The sequence below is a fragment of the Gobius niger genome (genome assembly GCF_951799975.1).
Source record: "Gobius niger genome assembly, chromosome: 8".
NCBI classification, from domain to species: domain Eukaryota; kingdom Metazoa; phylum Chordata; class Actinopteri; order Gobiiformes; family Gobiidae; genus Gobius; species Gobius niger.
This window is the reverse complement of record NC_136859.1, coordinates 32,882,647-32,904,975: the sequence shown is the minus strand read 5'-3', so window position 1 is coordinate 32,904,975 and position 22,329 is coordinate 32,882,647. Positions and strand designations below refer to the sequence as shown.

The window sequence follows — 22,329 nt, the reverse complement described above, 5'->3', positions numbered from 1 at the left end:
CACTGCTTCCGCGCGTTAACGTGGAGACGCTCGCTGACAAAATCAAGCTAATCCCATCTGTGCTTATCTCGCGGTTTGTATGCGTAAAAACGTTCTTTTCTCTTTGTGTGTGTGTGTGTGTGTGTGTGTGTGTGTGTGTGTGTGTGTGTGAGCGCTAAAGTTGAAAAGAGCGATTGGACTAACGCTGCCCCCCGTGTTGTTTCTCCGCGCAGGCACAAACGCGAGGCTTCTGCCGCGGAGCGAAAAAAAACAAAACCAAAGACACACTGAAACAGCACAGGCAACAAGCGACAAGAAGACGGACAAAAAAAATAACCAAACCCCGGCACCTGCTGTCGCGAAACTGTTTACTCGGGGAGTTTGGAAGGAGTTTTGAAGACAGTACTTAACGTTATCAGATAATTAATTAGACACCCCATAAGCCCGGAAATCAATTAATTCACCGATCGATAAATCCATAGTCTGGTGTAACAAGAGAGCTTCCAGACTGTTAGCGTGGCGGCTCGGCAACAATAACAAGACGAGAGGGCACCCATTTTTTTTTTTTTTGAAGAATTGTTTTCCCCCCCCCCCTCACTCCCTCCCACCCGCGGAGCAACCATGGATGGGAGTCTAGGGGAGATGTCGCTGCACAGCCACCCGGAGCTGGCGCACGGTCAGGACGGCCGCTCCATGCTGCACTCCCGCGACCTGTCCGCGGCGTTCCCCAGGACCTCCCTCGGGGGCCCCGCCATGTCCCTGGATCCCGATCCCCGTCCCCCGGCCTTTGACCACTCCATGTCGGCCCTGGGCTACAGCGGGGACTCCCCCTCCAGCGCCGGCACCACCTACACCACCCTGACGCCCCTGCAGCCGTTCGACGACAAGTTCCACCACCACCACCACCACCACCCATGCCTGCCCGTGAGCAACGTCATCGGCAGCTTCACCCTCATGAGGGAGGACCGGGGGCTGGGGGGGAACTTCTACAACCCGTACGGCAAGGATCTGGCCCAGATGTCCCAGAGCCTGTCGCCGCCCTCCGCCACCACCTCCATGCACGGGTACGGCGCCCTCGGCAACGCCTCCAACGCCAACCAGATGATCCACGGAGGCTACGACGTCCACGGGGGGAACATCTTCTGCCGGACGTCCGACTTCGCCCGGGAGATGTCCCCGCCGGGCCTCGGAGACGCCTCGCATCAGCTCAACAAAATGGACGCCCACCAGCACCCGGCCAGCCACCACCACCACCACGCGCACCTGTACAGCCAGCACTACCAGCCGCACCACCACCCCAGCAGCCAGCAGACCACCGCCAAGATGGAGCACCCGGCGTCCTCCCCGAGCGAGGGCATGCTCTCCGGGTCGCAGGGCGGCGCGGGAGCCAACGGCGGCGGCGGCGGCGGCGGCGGAGAGGAGATCAACACCCGGGACGTGGCCCAAAGGATCATCACGGAGCTGAAGAGGTACAGCATCCCCCAGGCCATCTTCGCCGAGCGGGTGCTGTGCAGGTCGCAGGGCACGCTGTCCGACCTCCTGAGGAACCCCAAGCCCTGGGGCAAGCTCAAGTCGGGCCGCGAGACCTTCAAGAGGATGTCCCGCTGGCTGCAGGAGCCCGAGTTTCAAAGGATGGCCTCGCTCCGGCTGGAGGGTAAGATCTGCCTTTGACTCTCTTGTCTCCTTCACTTCTACACACTGGAAAAAAAAAAACACGTGCACAGCAGCAGCAGCAGCAGCAGCACAGACACCGGCTGCATTGTGTTTTCCCCAAACACCTTCTTTCACCTCACAAAAAAAAAAATCTGTCCAGCCATCAGTATGCAGCTCAGGCACCACTACAAGAAACCCACAGGCATCACACACATGTCTCGCTACTTTTTTTTGGTGGTATTTTTTGGCTCATTTGTCGGGAGTGCTTGCGAATAAGAAAAGCTAAGAACAAGAAACGTTGATGCAGATGTAGGTGTAGCGCAGCCTCCTTCAGAACCATATTTTTATACGGGCAAGAAGCCAGAGACGGGGTAGAAATTAAAAATGCAATAACAGGAAAGCCGTAAAAAAAAAAAAATGCAAATGGCCCCTGGCACGGAGTCAGACGTGCAAACATTAATCAGCCGTGAGAGCCTTTCCTTCTGAAACATTACAACACTATACCGAAACACGCTCGGGAGCTGATCGCGGACGGTTTGTGCCGGATCAGCTGTTTTTTTTACACGGTGTGAATATAGCGATGATCGACGTGTGTACAGTCGTCGGGAATGTTGTGGTCTGGGGGAAAGATCAGTTCCAAGTCTGCGCAAAACGGTGTTGAAAAACCGTCAAAACACGGTAGCCCCTTATTCCTGTTTTCCCCTTTTTGCTTTGGTCGCCGAAGGACTTCCACACCATGGTATTGATTCGCAGCCGCTGACGTTTTCCCACCCCCCCATGCTTAAAATGGTGTCCGATTGAGATTCCGGCGATCGTTTGTGCTACTCGCTTGCTTATTATACTCTTTGGCCACTCGCTGGATGTTTGCAAGACGCCATTTTTTTCCCTCCTCTTGCAAATCTATTTAAACAAACGCCCTTAGATTGCCCTTATTGTCGTCCCCCGCCTATGCCTAAACAGCTTGGGCAATTCCCATTTAACTGTATTTTTTTCGGGAGGGTCTGCTTGCCTCGTCCCCCCACAGTAGAAAAGAAGGCCATATGTGCCTTTTTTTCCTCCTCCCTTTGTTTACCTAGCTCCCCAAACAGCTCCCTATTGATTTGTACAGTAGCTACAATAAAAAAAAAGCCACAGACATTTGCCCTCCTCTCAAATGAAGCATGAAGATCAGCGATCGAGCGGCGCTTCTTTTGGCAATCTAATCGCTTCGGAGTCGGCGAAATAATTTGCAGCAGATATGCCATTCTGGGATGGGATTGATTGGGCGCGAGCGAGCGGGTTTGACTCGTGGCCGAAAGGGAGGCTTGGCAGGAAGAGGGGTATGGTCCCATGTAAATGACTCGGGACGGCGCCAGATGTGTTTTATCAACGTCGTCACTCGGGCAATTAGAGATGCTGAGCGAGGGAGGAGTTTGGAGATGGAGATGTTTGGGGGACGCTGCGAAGCCCCATGGGTGCTGGGATGACTGGATATGTGTTCGAAGATAGTTATAGGAAAATGCTGTATGTTCTTTTGGGGTGTTGTTGAAACTGGATGGGTTCTGAGCAGGTGCTTTTTTGTTTTTTTGAGGAATTTTGGAATAATGCTGAAGTATGACTTAAACACAAAGTCAGCTTGTGTTCACTGCAAAAGTAATCTTGAAATAAGGGAATTTCTCCTTGATTTGAGTGTCTGGTTTCTAGAAATCTGTCCATGGGGCGAGATATTTACACTTAGATTAAGATCAAATAAATGATCACACTCAAAACTAGATTAAAAAGTGAAAGAACTGAGTTGTTTTATCTATTAGGTGTTCGATGCTGATAGTTGTATTAGACAAATTCACTTATTTCAAGGCTACTTTTCACAGTGCACTGCAAAAAGTAAATGTCAAGCATTGGCTTGAATGACTTGAATTGAGCAATTGTATCTTATTTTAAGCGGTTTTCACTCATTTAGATTTTTCTCTTGATCAGACCAAGATTGCTTTGCTTGTTTGAGGACATTTCAGGCTAGTTCTAAGGTAAATCTCGCTTGAAATAAGGAAGTAAAACTGCCAATGGGATAAGACCAATTTCCTATCCCACTGGCAAAGAAAATGACCTGAAATAAATACGAAATATATTGGAAAACATCTCAGAGCAAGTGAAATAATCTAGGTCAAATGCCCAAGTAAACAAGTCAAATTTGGATTATTATGCTCAAATTCAGACATTTAAACGAATCTAGTTGCTGATGTTTTGCAGTGTGTTTATGTTTCCAGTAAAGGGAGGGGCACAACATAGAAACATCAGTACTGTTAGTGTAATACTTGTAGTAATAACAGCAGCTGTTTAGTAAGTAGCTAAGCATTTGCCACTTTTTACTCTTTTTGCCTACAGTGTAAGGCACTGTAGGCATTGCTTCAAAATAGCCCATGGAAGTATTTAGATAAAGTTATGTTTGAATTGTAATCCATAACATTTTAGACTCTATGTGTTGAGGATGCACATTCTGCTCAATTTCATGAATCAATTAATTGGTAACTTTATCAAACGATTATTGGTGAACTGTTAGCGATCGTTGCACATAGCATTTTACGATATCAACAACACAGCATGATCAAATCAAATCCAAATGTATTTATTTAGCACATCTAAAGCAGCTGTTGTTGAGCAAAGTGCTTCACAGAAATATAGTAACAACAAAGCACAATATAAAGGCAGCAAAGCACCGACTGCTCGGACTTTGGGCCATTACGTTTCCCAGACAGGGTTAAAAGCTTTTGAGTACAAATGTGTCTTCAGCAGGGTTTCAAATCGGTCAAGCGTCTGTGCCAGGCTGTAAATGTGTTGATGTAAAAATAATCACAAAACACGATTGTTTTCGTATCAAATAATAATCATGGTTGAAAAGGAGAATCATTAACCGAAATACTTCAACAGACGCCACGTGTTACGGCTTTTCGGACTTCGATTCTATTGTATTTTCCAATAACATACAGCAAAACCATTCATTGTTCACATACAAAAAAATATACTGTGTTACTGTGTTGCTCTAAGCCCAAACAGCTGCAGTGTTGTTGTTGTTTTTTTGCTATGTAATTATAGTTTATTACAATAATAAAACGGTAACGACGTAGAACCTACAGGAACGTTTCAGAGATTAGGGCCGGGCAGTTAATGGAAATTCAATCTCAATCATCGTCATGCGGGACTTTATAATCGTCAGGTTTTACAGACAGTTCTTTGGCAGGAACTAGGGCTGGGTACTGGCATGGTATTGGGAAAAAAAAATAAAAAAATAAAAATGCTGTTGGTCCAGGGACAGCGTTAAAGAAAGTGACTTGGTTGTTTCAGCTCAAATAAATGATTTGTTCTCCCAATTTTTCCCATTTTATTTGAACAAAATGTATTCCTCATTTTTTGCCGCTTTTCAATTACTAATATTTGCCCCATTTTCCCAATATTATTTTCCTTTTTGACACAATTTTTCCTTTCATTTTCTAAACATTTCCTGATTCTGGTTCTAGAGGACAAATATTTAAGGGGAGACACTGCAGGCAAAACTTAATTTTTTCAGTTTTCAGGTTTTGGGCCAAATTGGTCTCTGAACATACAATCTTTCACCCGGAAACAGAAAATATGCCTAATCTTCACAATAACATGTTTAAATATTGCGCTGATTCAATGTTCCCCCATAGACCTATATGGGAGAACACAATTTCAAGGGCCTTTTTCTCAAAACACATTTTTCTGTCATTGTGGCGACACTATGTCCACGTCAGTCGGACCTAAAGACTTCAAATTTTCCAGCCTTGGACTGAACAATATTTGGAAGATTTTTTCAGAGGGATTTTTTATTATTTAATCCCTAAACCCCATTTATTGAGTTTTGAATGTCAAAAAATAAGGCAATTACAATTTTTTCCACTAAAAAACTGCTTATTTTAAAACTAAACAAGAAATCCATAATCCCCTCTGAGAAAGTCTTGGTAACTCATTCATCAATAAAGTGAAACCATAAATTTGAATGTAGCTCTATCCATTATTCAGATTTCGTCGCCGAAAAGATGGGAAATTTGGGGCATTTTTAGGCATAAAACACCTCGTTCTTATATGAAAAGATAAAATGACAGAAAACTTGCAATGTATTTTTTCCTCACATTTATGCCAGTTAATCTACAGCAAAAGTTTCAAATTAATATCTGTAAATATACATTTTTTCCCTATTCACCTGCAGTGTCTCGCCTTAAGTATAGGCAATCGTATCGGAAACCAAGTATCGTTAATACATACAACGGTACCCAGCCCTATCGCAGAGACACCCCCTAGAGCAGGAGTTGGGACGAGACAAAGGAAAATATGTCCAGGAAAGCATAGGTTTGTGCTGGAGCTGAGGCCGGTGTAGAAGTTACGTGTGAGCCTGTGAATCAGCTCCATGCTCCAGAATCGAAAATCCAGATTGATCGATATGAGAGGGGAAATTGTGATATTTGGTTGTTGCCGTGTCCCTCCAGCCCCTCTGCCAGAGACCACTGTTGAAAAGATGAAACAATAGCTCGATGTGAAAGGATTGTTTTGTGCTTACGTTAAATACAGTGCGGGAGTGAAGCCTGCCCTGCATTCGGAGCGTGTTTCAGTCCGATTAGCAGACAAAACAGGAAGTAGAACAGCTGCACCGAAACAAGCGCGCGCGTGTGTGCTGGCTCCAGTATTACAGCCTTTTGCCAATTGCAATTATCCAGCGCCACTGAATTCTGAGCGTAGTAATCAATAATTGAACTGGCCCTGCCTTGCTTGTTGCCCCGCTGCATTCTGGGTAGGGCCTTTTTTTTTCTTTTTTTTTCTTCCCTTTCCGAATGGACACATGGTAATCTGGCGCTTGACATTTAATATTCTTTGGGGATGCAGGATTGAAGACACGACGCTGCGCTGTACAGTGCCGTGTTACAGTGTTGTGGGCCCCTCGGGGGGGGGGGGGGGGGTAGAGAGAGAGCGCCCCACACATGATACACGGGGGCCCGAGAAAGAGATCCGAAAAAAAAAAAAGCGAGCGCGGTAATATGAGCGGCTTTCGGGTTTTCTTTCTCCGCGCTGCCCACCCGGGGGGGGGGGTTTGCGAGGGGCCGAGGGGAGCTGCCTGCGTGTCGGCCGGTCTGCCCGCTTCATCAGGGCTCCTCCTTCCTCCTCCTCCTCCTCCTCCTCCTCCTCCTTCCTTCCTCCGTTCCTCCTCTTCTCGCTCTCTGTCAGCAGCTCCACTGATTAAGCCCGGGCAACACAATAGGGTTCATAGGTAATGATTGTGCACTCTTGCAATCCCTTCACAATTATTGATCTCTGATTGTTTGGCTGTGGGAGCACATGTGTACATCCTCCATTCAGCAAGAACGCGATACGGCGATCGCCACGCCACTTTTAGCCACGAAGACGAGTTATCCGCGTGGGCCGGTTTCGACGGAATTAAGAGGCGTCGTCGCGCTTTCTAGGAAAATGAGCTCGAAGACGGCCTTGCAGAGTTTCCAATGCAAATCATATTTTTCCCGACGCTTCACATTCATGAAAAGACGCCTGATTAGTCGTTAAGGGGAGACACTACAGGCAAAACTCAATTTTTTCAGATTTCAGGTTTTGGGCCAAATTGGTCTCTGAACATATAAGCTTTCCCCTGGAAACAGAAAATATGCCTAATCTTCACAATAACATGTTTAAATATCGCACTGATTCAATGTTCACCCATAGACTTATATGGGAGAACGCAATTTCAAGGGCCTTTTTCTAAAAACACATTTTTCTGTCATTGTGGCGACACTATGTCCACGTCAGTCGGACCTAAAGCCTTCACATTTTCCAGCCTTGGACTGAACAATATTTGGAAGATTTTTTCAGAGGGATTTTTTATTATTTAATCCCTAAGCCCCATTTATTGAGTTTTGAATGTCAAAAAATAAGGCGAAAATTACATTTTTACAAATTTTTCCACTAAAAAACAGCTTATTTTAAAACTAAAACAGAAATCCCAAATCCCCTCTGAAAAAGTCTTGGTAACTCATTTATCAATAAAATGAAACCATAAATTTGAATGTAGCTCTATCCATTATTCAGATTTCGTCGCCGAAAAGATGGGAAATTTGGGGCATTTTTAGGCATAAAACACTTTGTTCTTATATGAAAAGATGAAATGACAGAAAACTTGCAATGTATTTTTTTCTCACATTTATGCCAGTGATCGACAGCAACAGTTTCAAATTGATATCTGTAAATATACATTTTTTCCCTATTTGCCTGCAGTGTCTCGCCTTAATACAGAGGGATCAAGCTTCAAACAAGGAATAATGTGTGTGACAAAGCTACATATATGAAGACAATTCTTACAATTCACTGTAACGTAAAGCTCAATAAGTGAATCATCGAGTATGGATGGATTCACCGTTTTGAGCTGTGTATGTATTTGATTGAAATGATTCTGAAAATGCCGTTACCTGCACATTTTTTCGACGCAATTAAGCGCCGAAACAATCGACTCGATTTGTGCATTTTTCCTCCCGATTAATATTCCCATCGATCAGCCGCCGGGGTCTGATTTCCTACGTTTTACTCCATGTTTTTTTTTTTTCCGTTTCCCGTCTTTACAAACACAAACATTATTTTAACGAGTCAGTGCTCCAGATCCCAGCAGCCGATCAATCAGGCTCATCAAAAATTTAAGTCCCTACACAGAGAAGTGTGCTAATGTTGCACAGTGACCCTCTCTCTCTCTCTCCCTCTCTCTCTGCTCGTCCTCCACCGGCCCGGCCCGACACACTCCCGAATTGCATATTTAGTTCTTGGCAAAGCCGCACTTTGGACAGCTCGGCACTTTTCTGCATAACCTACTTTTCGAAAAGGGGGTTGTTGTTCCGTCTTTTTTTTTTTTTCCCCTTCCCTCTGGCCAACCCCCTTTTGTTTAATTACAAGCCTCTATTGATTTCCATGGGAAAGAGCAGCATGCCTCGCCTTGCCCACACACACACACACACACACACACACACACACACACACACACACACACACACACTCGCGCTCTCACACCTCCGCTCTTCGGGGCGCTTCGGCGAAATCGAGACTGGAATTAGAATGCGTTTTCAGGGAAAGGGGAGGACGGCCGCGCTTCACGCCTCAAGTTTGAGATGATCCCACGTAATGCATGTCGTTTAGGAGAAGAGAAGGAGACGTGCGAGCCGGGGGAGCGAGCCGGGCCCCCGCAGAGCCGCCATTTCCATAGGTTCTGGCACCGGAGATGAAATAATGGCCGCCGCAATCAGTTTGAGGACTCCTATTGTTTTTTGTCTCACTCGTCTCACCGGACGGGATTTGAGATCAATCGCGGTCAGGGCGGCGGCAAATGAGGGGGAATATGAATCGCGATACTCGGTAGCAAGGAGGGCCCGGGCCACTTCATATCGTCCACGTCCAGTTTAGATAATACCATTATCGATGAAAACATGTACCGAAAAAAGTGTTATATCTTTGGATCGAAGTTTTGATGCTGTTGGTCCAGGGACATCTTTAATTTTATCCCCATATTTATTTTTTCCCTATTTTTTTGCCCTTATTTCCCCTTTTTTCACACATTTCTTGACTTTAGAAATGAACCCGATATTGTACACTTTCTTCCTCACATTACTGTTTTATTTTCTGGTTCTAGATGGCAAATGTTTCCGTTTAGGCGTCAGAAAATGTGTCCAGTGTCCAAATTAGGCTCCATTCCTCAGCCTCGAAATGGTAAAGGCATTCATTTGTTGCTTTTAAGGCAAGTTTCCTGATTGGAATTATTATTTTGTGCAATTTGTGCAATATTTTGAATTGCTAAAGTTTGAATTTCTAAAAACTAAAATGAAGCTTCTCTGTTGCTCGAGTAGATCATCTCACAAACGCTCGGTCTTTGCGTCTTTGATGAATAGTGAACTCCGATAATAGACGGACATACAGTATATGATCATGTTTGAAGCAGCCAGGGGGGGAATAAAATAGAAGCTAAACTTTCACCCATTTCTCCAACATATGCTGTATTTTTAACATACTCTTCTACTTCATAAAAAAAACAAAGGCACCACGTGGAGCAAAGTGGTTCAACAGCCCATAAATACATAAAAAACGGACAATGCTAATCAGGAAGCTAGCGAAGCTAACGCTAACTTCATGCTACGTTAGCTAACGAGTGCCGTTTTTCGCTTCTGCTGAACAATTTACTGTGAAATAACATCCAAATGGACCTGATATCGGCTTGACTTTATTTGTGTGTGATAAATAAGTTTATAGTTCGCCAGAGAACGGCTAGAGTTAAAAAAATGTGATTGAGAGGTTTTCTAAACCACACCCCCTTATATGATGTGTTGCTGTTTGTATCTATAGATACAGACGGCATCTCGTCATAGAAGGGGGCGTGGCTTCGCCAAGGGGGAAAATAGAATCTTTTGGGAAACACAATTTTTCACTCTTTTTAGCCATTTTCTGCTGGAATATCAACTTATTTATCACATACAAATAAAGTCAAGTGTAAATCGGGCACATATGGATATTTTCGCACAGCAGATTGTTCAGTAGAAGTGAAAAAAAAACTGCAGTTGTAGCTAGCGCTAGCAAGCCGTTAGCATTAGCCCGATGCTAACATGTAGCATCATGTTGGCATTCTCCGTTTTTTTATGTATTTATGGGCTGTTGAACCTCTTTGCTCCTCCCCATGTCTTTGTGTCTTTATTTCGTATAAACTGTATTCATAATTCAGCGTTTGTTAAAGTAGTTTTTGCACAATTAGAAAAAGTTGAGATGTTTTCAAAATTGTTTTCCCCTTTAACTGTTTTCAACCATGACCATATATGGGCGATTCCAGAGATGCCGTCTGTATCTATAGCCTTCTAGCGTTCACTTCCTTAGCATGACGCTAACAACAACAACATGGCAAACCAATCTACCGTGCAAAATTGTTTAAAAGCAAATATCTTCATTTGTAAAAGAATGAGATTGCTTTCAATTCATTTGCCCCATCGGCTAAAGGCCAAATTATATATCGTTATAAGTCATTAAAATGATACTAAAACTGGTCTTTTCCAACGTTTTTAAGTGACCGTGTGTTTTTTGTTTTCGGCTGTGTTTGGAAGGAAACCCGTGAATCTGGTTCCGACAGAAGAACCTCAGTGATTTTAACACATATTGTTGATTCTCGCTCTATGGATAATGTGTCACCGAACACCACGATGACGCCTGTTCGGTGATGCATTGTGTGGCCCTAATCGCAATTGATTGGAAAATAGCGAAATAGTGTGATATAACGTCCTCTGAAGAGGCAATAGTGCGCTCTGTAATGCAGCGCACGTGACCTTCGTGGTAGTTTAACAAATACATTTCAGCTTTCCGTCAAAGTAACGCTCCAGACGTTTAACCAGTGACCCGCCGTCCACCACCTGCGAGCGGTGTTTGACTTCAACTGCCAGGTCTTCGCTTTCAGATGAGGCATTGTGCCGGCCCATAAGCAAAAATGTGGTGAAAAAGTGACGAAAAAAAGGACAAAAATGGCGACAAAAAGCAACAGAAACATAGAAAAAAAAGTTATATATACGCACACCACAGAAACACAACAGAAAGTGTAAAAAAAGAAAAACGCTAAATCCAAAATTTCAATAATTAATTTGGCGACAGTTTTAGATCAGTGTTGTCGGTCTTAGCTTTCAAATGAGGCATTACACAGGACAGTAGGTTGTAAACAAAAAAAGCAACAAAAAAGCGTTGGAAAAAAAAGGATAAAAATGTGAAATCAAAAGCGATGAACACACCATTAAAAACAATAAGCATTAAAAAAAATGTGAGTTTAGATCAGTTTTCTAGGTCTTAGCTTTCAAATGAGGCGTTGTCACACTGGCCTATTGGCTGTAAGGGTAGGCAACATCAGGCCCGGGGGCCAAATCCAGCCCTGCAGCACAGAACCTCTGGCCCCCGATCATTTTGAGTAATATTATAGTGCACTGTGAAAGTACTGGTGTCTATTTTTTAAATGTCCTTTCAAACAGAACGTCCCACCTGGTCATGTATAATGTAAAACAGGGATTCTCGGGACTCAAGAGTGGGTCGGGAGCCCATAGGAAAGATTTTAGTTCAATATTTTCCATGTGAAACTACACAGAAACACACTGGCGTCGGTTAAAAGGAATATTATCGGGTTGTTTTGATCATGATTTCAGTCTTGAAAGCAAATGCTCAATAAAAACACGTGTGGTAAATACGATGTATGACTAATGACAGTTTTATTTGGGTCGCAGCGTGTCTTTAACCCCTTAACTCCCACCTGAACCGAGCACATTTGCTCCAGTTTGGCTTTACCCCAGTCCGAAAGCTTCTGGGAAAAAAACTGTGAAAATAGCAAACAAAACTGAGACGAAAACAATGATGGAAATGTGACAAAAAAGTGAGAAAACGTTGACAAAAAAGTGATGAAAAATGGATGAAAAAGTGGCAAAAATGTCACAAGAAATTGACAAAAAAATGGACGAAAAAATGACAAAAATGTGACCAAAAAATGACAAAAATTTGATGAAAAATAATAGATGAAAAAAATGACAAAAATGTGACAAAAAATGACCAAAATGTGACAAAATGTGACAAAAAAATTACAAAAATTTGACAAAAAATCACAAAAAAAATACAAAAAATGTGACAAAATATGACAAAAAAATTACAAAAAATTGACAAAAAATTACAAAAAATGTGATACAAATTGACCAAAAAATGACAAAAATTTAACAAAAAATTACAAAAAAAATGACAAAGTTCCAAAAATGAGTTGAATACCCAACAAAAAAATGATGGAAAAAAAAAATCTGATGACGTGAGGAAAAAGATCCTCTCGGTTCAGGCGGGAGTTAAGAGGTTAAGGTAATGGCGGGTCTCGAAGCCGGGCCACTTTGATGTAAAACTTTGGCATTTGCACAAAATGCTTCTTAACTTTCGGCTACAATGTTGAGGTTTTGGGCCTCGGTGTTTTGGCAGTGATAAAAAAAATCGGCCCTCGCCTAACCCTCTCCAGTTGAGAAGCTTTTAAACTTGGAGAAGAGGATAAATAAGGTGTGAGTTAAGAGGTTATAAGGACTGAACGTTTTGAATATTCCGAATGAGCAAAAGATTATAATGGAAAACAAGAAAGAAATGCTGTTTCCTATAGGGATTTGTCATGAAACCTGCCACATCTGTCATTTAAACCTCTACAAACATGATATCTGCTCGCCTGTGGGCAGAATATAGACCCTAAATCCAATCGCAGCTCGTCAGAAACAAACGATGGCGTTACGTAATCATTTGTTTAGTCACATCATCGCGTCCCATTGTTCACATTGTGCTCGTCGCTGATTGGATCCCCCCCCCCCTCCCGTGCTCTTTTAAAAAAGCTTGAGTAGATTTAGCGCAAGCGACTGTTTATCTGGCGGCGCGCGCTGCATTTTAAAGAGCGATCTGCTCACAATACTATCAGGCCTTTGTCCGCCGCAATTATAGCGCTGACAGTGACGTTTCACCTGGCGCTCACATTCACTTAGGCCACGCACACCAGACGGGACAGGGGCGACTCGCGGTGTCACGGAGGGCTCAAACAGGCTCTTCGTGCGCAACCTTTTACTCTCTCGCTTTGAGGGTCAGAGGGTCAAGGGGGCGGGTCTTGTTTTTTTTTTGGGGAGCGAGATGACGGGTTAGGAATCGTCATATGTTACAGAGGAAGGACTACGGTTGCAGGAAGCACTTTTTTATTTCTCATTTGATTTTATTAACCTTTAACCCCCCCGCCTTTCCGTTCAGTTCTGCTCAAAGTTAGTGTATAGTGTAACACCGCATTTGAAAGCTAAGACCTGCAACGTTGTATTTTTGTTGCTTTTCCATCACTTTTTCATTACCACTTTCAGATTTGGGTCAATGTGCTCGGTTCAGGCAGGGGGTTAAGAGGTTAAAGCGCATTGGCCAATATTTTGATGTTTTGATACATTTCCTTTTCTTGGCTGGGTACATACAAAGTGGAGCATAAGGATGAAAGTCATTATTTATTGAAATATCATTATTCGATGAGCTTCTTTGATGCATTAGGAGCTCTCTGTCGCACCTCCTCATGTGAAAAGGTTGGAGACTTCCGGCTTACAAAGTGTAGTTGATACAAGTGCGTTATCTTCCAGGTCATATGTGCGCATACATACATTACATACAGACAGTATCATGATTAATGCACTTTTTTTCATTATTAAAGGTGCACTATGTAACTTTTTATGTGAAAAATAAAGTCTTGATATTTGTAGCATGGCACCTTTGCTTTCCCTCACAGTGGCCTCTATGAGACTCCAGGATACAATTGATCCTGTAGCGCCGGGGTCTCAAGCTCAAATACACAGTGGGCCAAAATGTAAAACTTGAACAAAGTCGCGGGCCACCATTGAACAAATGAACCTTTTAATATGGACCCAAACAAGATTTGCTTTAACATTGAATATGGAACAAGCATCACCTATTACTATACAATATATAACTTAATAGTCCAGATATGCAAAATCTGAAAAAAAAAAGTATAATACCGGTGGGCCAGCTTGAGTAGTCATTTGGTATAGCCTCGCGGGCCAAATATAATTACATTGCGGGCCAAATTTGGCCCACGGGCCAGAGTTTGACACCTATGCTGTAGCGTCATAAAGGCCACTGTGAGGGAGCGCAAAGGTGCCATGCTGCACCCATAAAGCCACGGAGTCACTAAACGGTCAAATATGCACAAATATTAAAAAAAGAAAATCCACATAAAAAGTTGCATAGTGCACCTTTAACTTTGACAGCCCTACTTTTAAGTTTACTCTATCAAGATGTGCTCAAATGGCATCGCTCTAGTTAAGGGACCTAACCCCTTAGATGCATATGTGGGGTCAAAAATCCTCCCACTGGTTGTTGTTCTTCAAAATCTTTAAAATGAAAAGTAGTAATATATATATATTTTTCATTTTTTTTTTTTCAAATTGCAGTTTTTGTATCACTGTATTTTGTATGACTCTTCCACAAGTGGGGTCAAAAATGTCCCTATATCTACCTGGAATATGAAAATGAAAAATGAAAAATGAAAAAATATACAACTCTTCATTTTAAAAAACAACAACCCAGTTTATTGCAAAAAAGCACAGATTTTAATTGGGGTCATTTTTGAGCCCACTTGTGGAGGAGTGGAGGTATTGGGAGGTTGTGCGTCGAAGGGTTAAATGCTAGCTTAAATCTCAATGCAACTTTTACTGTCAATTTCAACAATTCATTGATCAATGTTAAAATATTTGGAAGATTAGTCAATCACCAAAATAATGGTTGTTTGCAGCCCTAGTATATAATAATGGTTCATTGCAGATTACATAGTCTGTGGTGGCAAATCTACTATTGAAGCCACAGCTGCCCTGGGGCAGGGCACTCATACAAGGTGCAGGAGCTAGAATTCAAACCGCCAACGTTCCGGTCACGACAGCCCGCACTACCATCTGAGCCACTGTCGATTTGAATATGTTTGTATAGGCTTTTTGTTCCTTGCAGTGGTTTGTGTTTTTTGGTACAGTAGTGGTGTTATGAGCCATTGTGCACCCGACAGTTGCGAGTAGTAGCCCTGTGAAGAGTCATGCAGTTAGTTTTACGGAGAAAAGCTGTGAGACATGATCATAAACTCAGGATGTCAGGAATGTGAGAGAGCATTTCTCTCCACTAGGGCTGCATGATGCTGAAAAAACATTTGCAATATCGCGATACCGATATCATTGCGATGTCTTCCTCATCTGTTTCAACCATGTTCCCTTCAGTTTCAACACAAATTGGTTTTGCAGCAAATTGTGTCGAAACAAGACGTTACACAAACACTATTTCAGCATCAAAGCGAGGCTAAAATGGAACTAAATTAGCAAAAGTACAAGTAAAACTGAACTTCCATTCCATTTTTTGCTTTAGGCTAGGGCTGAAAGATATATCGTATCGATATCGAGATACGAACATTCAAAATATTAAAATCGAAAAAGAAACGATGTAGATATTCATCAATAAAACTGCACTCTTTTGTGGTTTTCCCCTAACCCGTAGTTATATCGTGATATCTGGCATGAATATCGAAATATAAAATTTTGTCCATATCGTTCAGCCCTACTTTAGGCTGAGTTTTACGATATATAGTGGCTCTGTGCGATATCCTGATCCAATATTTTTTTTAGATATATTCCACAGATTCCTCAAATGACTTTCTAAAGCCATTGCTCCAACTCTTTGTCAATGTCGATGTTTTCTATATGTCTTTATTCATACAGCACTTTTAAAAACAGCCACATCTCCTCTGTTGATGCTAATATTCAGACATTCTCTTACCCGGCAATTACAACGAGATAACAATATAGGCAGTATCGGCAGTACGTAATCCTTTGCGATCAATAAAATATATCCTTTCTCCTCAAGGTCTTATTTGGTATAAAAGCCGCGATGATTGTAGTTAAGAGCTCTACAAATACTATGCGAAAAGCGTTCTCTAGCGAGCTCATTTCAGTCTTCTTTCAAGCGTTAACGGCGCTCCCGGACTCGGATGGGTTTAAAATGTGCATTAAGATATTGTTCCATCGTCGGGCCCGGCTCGTGGAGAAAACCTTTGCAAAGAGCTAAATATCGGATACACATGGAGTCCTTTTGTGTGTAAAACCTCACGTCCCTGCAGTTTCACCCGAAAACACGTCCTGTGAACTGGATCTAGCAGCAAAAACAATAACCTTCGAGTTCTCTGCATTCGGAACAGTTCTGAGATACACCGGTTTAAAGTTGTGTCCAGTCATAGAACAACATGGAAATGGGTGAAAAAAACAAAAAAACAAGGCCGTCCAATGTTAATATCCGAAAACACATGAAGTCAACGCCAGGTCCAACAATCCGATGCCCAGAGAGAAAATCGTATCCATTTGTGCTTGATAATTACATAACGTCGCCAAACGAAGAGTCCCAAAAGAACCACGCTGCTGCTCCGTTTGTCATTTGTTGTTTTCATAGTGAATTCATGAGATGTGTCTTATTATAGAAGATATTTGGAAAACATTCACACTAAATTGCTTCCTTTAGACATGGCTAGTAATATTGTTGTATGTTCAATAGGTTTTCAGTTAAAATAACCCTTAAATAAGTATGAATGGTCACGATAACAAAATCTGAAGTTCGATATACCCGGGTAGGAAAATAGAGAGATAAACGATATGATTGAAGACATTTTTATGCCTCAGGAGCTTAAAAATGACAGGAAAAAAAGCTGAGTTTGAAAATGACGTCCTCTTTAACCTCTTAACTCCCGCCTGAACCGAGAGCATCCAGTCCAGTTCAGCTTTACCCAAACCCCGTAGGCCAGTGTAACACCTAATTTGAAAGCTAAGACATACAAAACTAAATTGATCTTTTTCCTCACATCATCAGATTTTTTTTCATCATTTTTTTTTGCTGGGGCAGTCGTCTCATTTTTGTCAAATTTCCGTGACTTTTTTGTCACTTTTTCGTCACATTTTTTGATAATTTTTTTTTGGTCAATTTTTTTGTCACTTTTTTGTCAAATTATTCGCATTTTTTTGGTCAATTTTTTATCCGTTTTTTGTCAATTTTTTGTCAATTTTTGTAATTTTTTTAAAACATTTTTTGTACATTTTTTGTACATTTTTTGTACATTTTTTTTTACTTTTTTGTCAAATTTTTATCAATTTTTGTCTTTTTTTTGTTTTTACATTTTTTGTACATTTTTTGTCACTTTTTCGTCCATTTTTTCTCACTTTTTTCCACATTTTCATCCTTGTTTTCGTCTCAGTTTTGTTGCCTTTTTCACACCTTTTTTCCAGAAGCTTTTGGATAGAAAATGTGCTCGGTTCAGGTGGGAGTTAAGGGGTTAAATACGCCACAATAAATTTAGATATGAAATACGGTGAATGAAACACTTACTTCGGGTAAAAAATACAAAGACTACATTAGCAAAATGGGGGGGAATGAAAAACAAATGTACAGACAATAAACTGAGGCGAAAGGTGTATATTTTATTGAACGGTCGATATAATGATCATCCTTGACGGCGCTATGGACTACGGTAAATTCACCGTCTTTTCCCCCTTTCATTTCGCTCATTGTGCACAGTCGCAGAATCGAATAATCATGACTCAAAAGTGTCGTATCTCTTGACATCCCCACGACCCGTAAACGCATCGACCGCCGTTCCGATTGTCCCTCTTCGGCGGCGGCGCACTGTCGTTCAAACGCGTGTGCGGAGAAGCCAATCAGGATTTAGCCCGAGATAAAGACCGAGAAGAAAAAAAAAAAAAACCTTCCCTGACACTTAAAGTCGAGGAGCGATTGGCGATGGGGGGGGGGGTTGTTGGGGGGGGGTGCGTTCACAGACTATAACTTTAAGGATGATGGCCGAAGCCCTTGACGAAAGGTCCAAATGAATAAGAAAGGTCAATGCGGTTTACGCGCCGGCTCCGGTAGCTGCACCAACCCCCCCACCCACCACCGCCGCCGCCGCCACCTCTACTACGAAAGCCGCACGTTTGGTTTTACCCTTCCACTCCCCAGGTGTAAAGGTCACCCGTCCCGATCGTTTTTTTTTTTGCATATCGCCAAAGCGAACGCCGCCGCATGTGCTGATATTGTTGTTTTTATCTCGCCGCCGCAGCAGTAGAGCCTTTCTCTCTCCCCTCTCTCCTCCTCTCTCGTCTCCTCCCTTACAAACCCCCACCCGCCCCCCCGCCTGCCTGCCGCCGCTCGGGCCGGCGCTGAAGGGGTTAACCAGCCTCTGTGGGTCGAGGAGTCTGAGCTGCACAGATTTAATCAATAATTTCTATCAGCCCCTGGCCCAAGGAATCAGCGGGGGGTGGTGCGGGCTCGGGGATGGGGCTGGGGAGCGCGGGGGGAAGGAGGGGTATGGCTCCGATCGTTGGGGGGGGGGGGTGATATCGGTGGAAGGTGAGGCGCGGAGAGGGTGGGTGTGGGGGGGTGTAGGTTGAGACGCCGGGGGGTAGGGAAAGGGCTTTCGATCACGTTTCAGCAACACGAGACAAGGGCATACATCATGATTAGGGGCTGTTCCCACGATCATAAGGAGCGTATTGGGGGGGGGGGGGGGGGGATATTTATGTCCAGGGAGAAAGTAACTCCCCCCCCCCCCCCCTCCCTACTTCCGCGATGGCGATTTATTGCATGGTAATTGTGAGCCTTTTACACATGATTACAGCATAAGGAAGCGTTCACTTAGCGGCCGGCGTTACGGCGGTCGTGAAGGGGGGGGGGGGGGGGAGCGGCGGCCCCCGATCGGTGGGGAAATAGTTCGATTTTCAAGACGATGACGACGGCGCCGGGTCGATGCCGATTACGATACGTAACACTCTCGTTTGCGGCGCTTAATGTCCCCGCGGCGTTGTTTGGCTCAACAGAACACAAAAGATTTGATGCAAACTTAAAGGTACACTGTGTAACATTTTGGACTATACTGTTGCCATCAGTACAAAACATGCTCCTAATGACCAGCTCGACAGACAATGCTATTCCTGCAGTGAGAAATCAAAGAATGGATTTGGATGGGAACCTAGCCTGTTTAAATCTCAAATTCTGCTGACTTTCGTCGACATCTCCGTGGAAACGAGCCGGAGACGTACCCACTCCCGGTAAAAGTTATGTCATGTCTTGGGAGAGCTGAGCCGCTCGCAGCAAAATGACATGTTTGTTTGAGGTATTTTTCAATGCTAAAAAAATATCTGTCATAAAATAAAAGCTTGCATTTCAATTACATTGTTTGGGTAAAATTCTACGCAGTGTAGCTTTAAGTTCTGTCTTGGTCATGAAACTAAACTAGAACGTCTCTGGACTTTTGAAGGAGGGGAATTCAGAATAGTTTTCGTGGCGGAGACTTAAAAACAGATATCCTTTCATTACTCTTAACATTTAAGTTTGTTCACAAGAGTTACAAGCCAGAACGCGCAACAGTTCCAATTAGCAGATCTAAAATACTAACAGTTATTTGATCGTAATTTATTATTTTTGTATCATATTTTCATCGTAACCTAACGTTGCTTCCCAGCTCTGTCATGCATACGGAGCTTAAAAACAGACTTTAAAAATGTATTCTGGGAGCCTCAGCTTTGATGTTGTATGTTTTATAATTTGAAAATATGAATTAAATGAAGGGAAAAGAACTGGTGAAAATGTTGACTGGGGCTCCTCCTGCTGGCAGCTATAGGAACAATCTTATTGAAAAGATAAGGTAAAGATAAGATGATGAGTCAATAATGATGGATTTTGTGCTTAAAAATGTGGAGGTCAGTTTTTGGGTTTAAACAGTGATGCGAGTATGTACAGAACGAGGCACTGACACCGTAGAAGAAGAAACATCTCAATTTAACAGATATGTCCGAGGATTTCTCAAAACTGCGTGATTGAAGTGAAATACTACACCAGGTATGACGGCGAACAACGTTTAAACATGGTTTTCAAGAAAGTCATTTGGAAGATATGTCCACTTTAAACAGACTAGGTCCTCATCCAAGGCCATTCTTTGATTATCCACTGCAGAAATGTCTGTGTGGAGCTGCTCATTAGGAGCATGTTTTCCATCACAGACAACAGCAGAATCCAAAATGTTATGCAATGTGCCTTCAAGTGAATCTTATCAACTGCTGCACCACCTCAAATCTTACAAGAAATTGCAAAATGAAATAGGTTGTAGACAGGGGCGGACTGGGACTGAAAAACAGCCCTGGGCTCTGACTAGCCTGGCCCAAATTAGCGTAATTGTGACACTTCCACAAATACATATTTTAACCTTTTACCACCCGCCTTTACATTAACAAGTGCATTTTCCCCAGTTCGGCTTTTTATTATTATTATTTTGATCGGCATCATCAGCAAAAAGAACGGGGAAGGTGGTCGTAGAAACAGAAGCAAAATCATTAATATAAATAATAATGGTCCCAAAATTGAACCTTGTGGTGCACCATACTCCGCGGAATTCCTTTTAGATTCATGTTTTTTTTATACTGGGCTTTACCCAAATCTAAAAGCTTCTCGACTGGAGAGCAACAATGTAACGCCTCATTTGAAAGACCTACAAAAGTGACGGAAACTTTTCGTCACGGCGCCACATTTTTGTCATATTTTTGTTGTTTTCTTAATCATTTTTTTCTATAATTTTTTGTTGTGTTTTTCTAACGTTTTTGTAGGGGTTTTTTGTACATTTTTTGTTGAGTTTTTGTCACATTTTTGTTGAATTTTTGTCACTTTTTGGTTGAGTTTTTGTCACATCTTTGTTGAATTTTTGTCAAATTTTTGTTGAATTTTTGTCACATTTTTGTTGAATTTTTGTCAAATTTTTGTTGAATTTTTGTCACTTTTTGGTTGAGTTTTTGTCACATTTTTGTCACATCTTTGTTGAATTTTTTTCACATTTTTGTTGAATTTTTGTCACTTTTTTGTTGCGTTTACATCCTTGTTTTTTTCTCATTTTTTTGCGGCTGTTTTGGTGCTTTTTTTCCCCAAGAAGCTTTTTGATTAGGGTTAAAGCCAAACTGGAGAAAATGGGATCCGTTCAGGTGGGAGTGAAGAGGTTAAATCTTATTTTGGCACAATTTGACAAAGACAACAATAGTATTATCGCAATGTTTAAAGGCAGATATCGAGTATTTTCCGACCCCCCCCCACCCCCCTCCCCCCCTTCATATCGCGCAGCTCTATTACAGTGGTTCAATTAATTTGGCGCTCGGGATTGGATTGGATTGGCGGGGGGGGGGGGGGGGGGGGAGGAGGGGGAGCGAAAGAGAAGCGCCAGGAATCCTCCCAACAAGTCATAAATCCACGCTACAAGCCGGGCCAGCTCCAGCTATCATGTCGTTCCTTTCATTACTACACGGAGCTGTGAGTGCACCGCTGTCTCTCTATACCTTCTCCTCCTCCACCCGACAACACCGCCAAACCCCCCCCCCCCCCCAACGCGCAAATATTGATGGGAGGCCGTGAAAAATGTAGCATTCGAAAGAGAAGAAGAAGGCCAAAAAAAATTCTTTCATTTTCTTGTAGCGTATATTGACATGCCTTTGACATCTTCTGGGCCTGTTCGGATTTTAATGAGACGTGGCTCGATAACGCTCTGAAATGCAAACGAGGCAAACGGACGGCCTTAAAAAAAGGGAAAAAAAAGAAAAAAGCCATTCGTGTAATCTGGATTTCAACAAGAGAGCAGTTCCCCCCACCCCCCCCCTCGGGCGCTCCACGTAACGACTTCAAAAGTGGAATTTATGCCGGGATTTATATTCCCGCTTTGACAAACGATGCGGGATGTCGGGGGGGGGGGGGGGGGGGGGGGGGGGGGGGGGGCGAATCAGGAAATGAGCAATTCCGTTTATTGGCAATCACGGCCCGTCGTGACGCGATGGCGCCGGCGCGGGGAAAGGGCGAGATGCTGCGGGTGAAGAAGGGAAAATGTTTCTATTTAGGAGACAGTGATTGTTTTGCTGTCGTTGATCACTGACGTTAATATGAGACAAACGTTATTGTGTTTTCATATATAAAAAAGGGATTTTCAGAGACAAAATTGCAGTATTATATATACTGTATATGAGCTACTAGGGCTGTGACGATACACCTTTGTCACGATCCGATATTACAGTGAGTAATTATGATTATAATTATGACCCCCTCCTGGAACCGCCACCTTATTGTGGTGGA

At 42.9% G+C, this 22,329-nt stretch overlaps 1 protein-coding gene across 1 annotated transcript in view; it reads left to right on the top strand.

Annotated features, from left to right (window-relative positions):
• Positions 1-216: 216 nt before the first annotated feature.
• Positions 217-22,329, top strand: part of onecutl (one cut domain, family member, like) — a 34,437-nt gene continuing 12,324 nt past the window's right edge. The window contains exon 1 of the mRNA XM_079561942.1: positions 217-1,633. Coding sequence (XP_079418068.1) covers positions 601-1,633 — 1,033 coding nt within the window. The 5' untranslated portion in view covers positions 217-600. The remainder of the gene's footprint in view (positions 1,634-22,329) is intronic.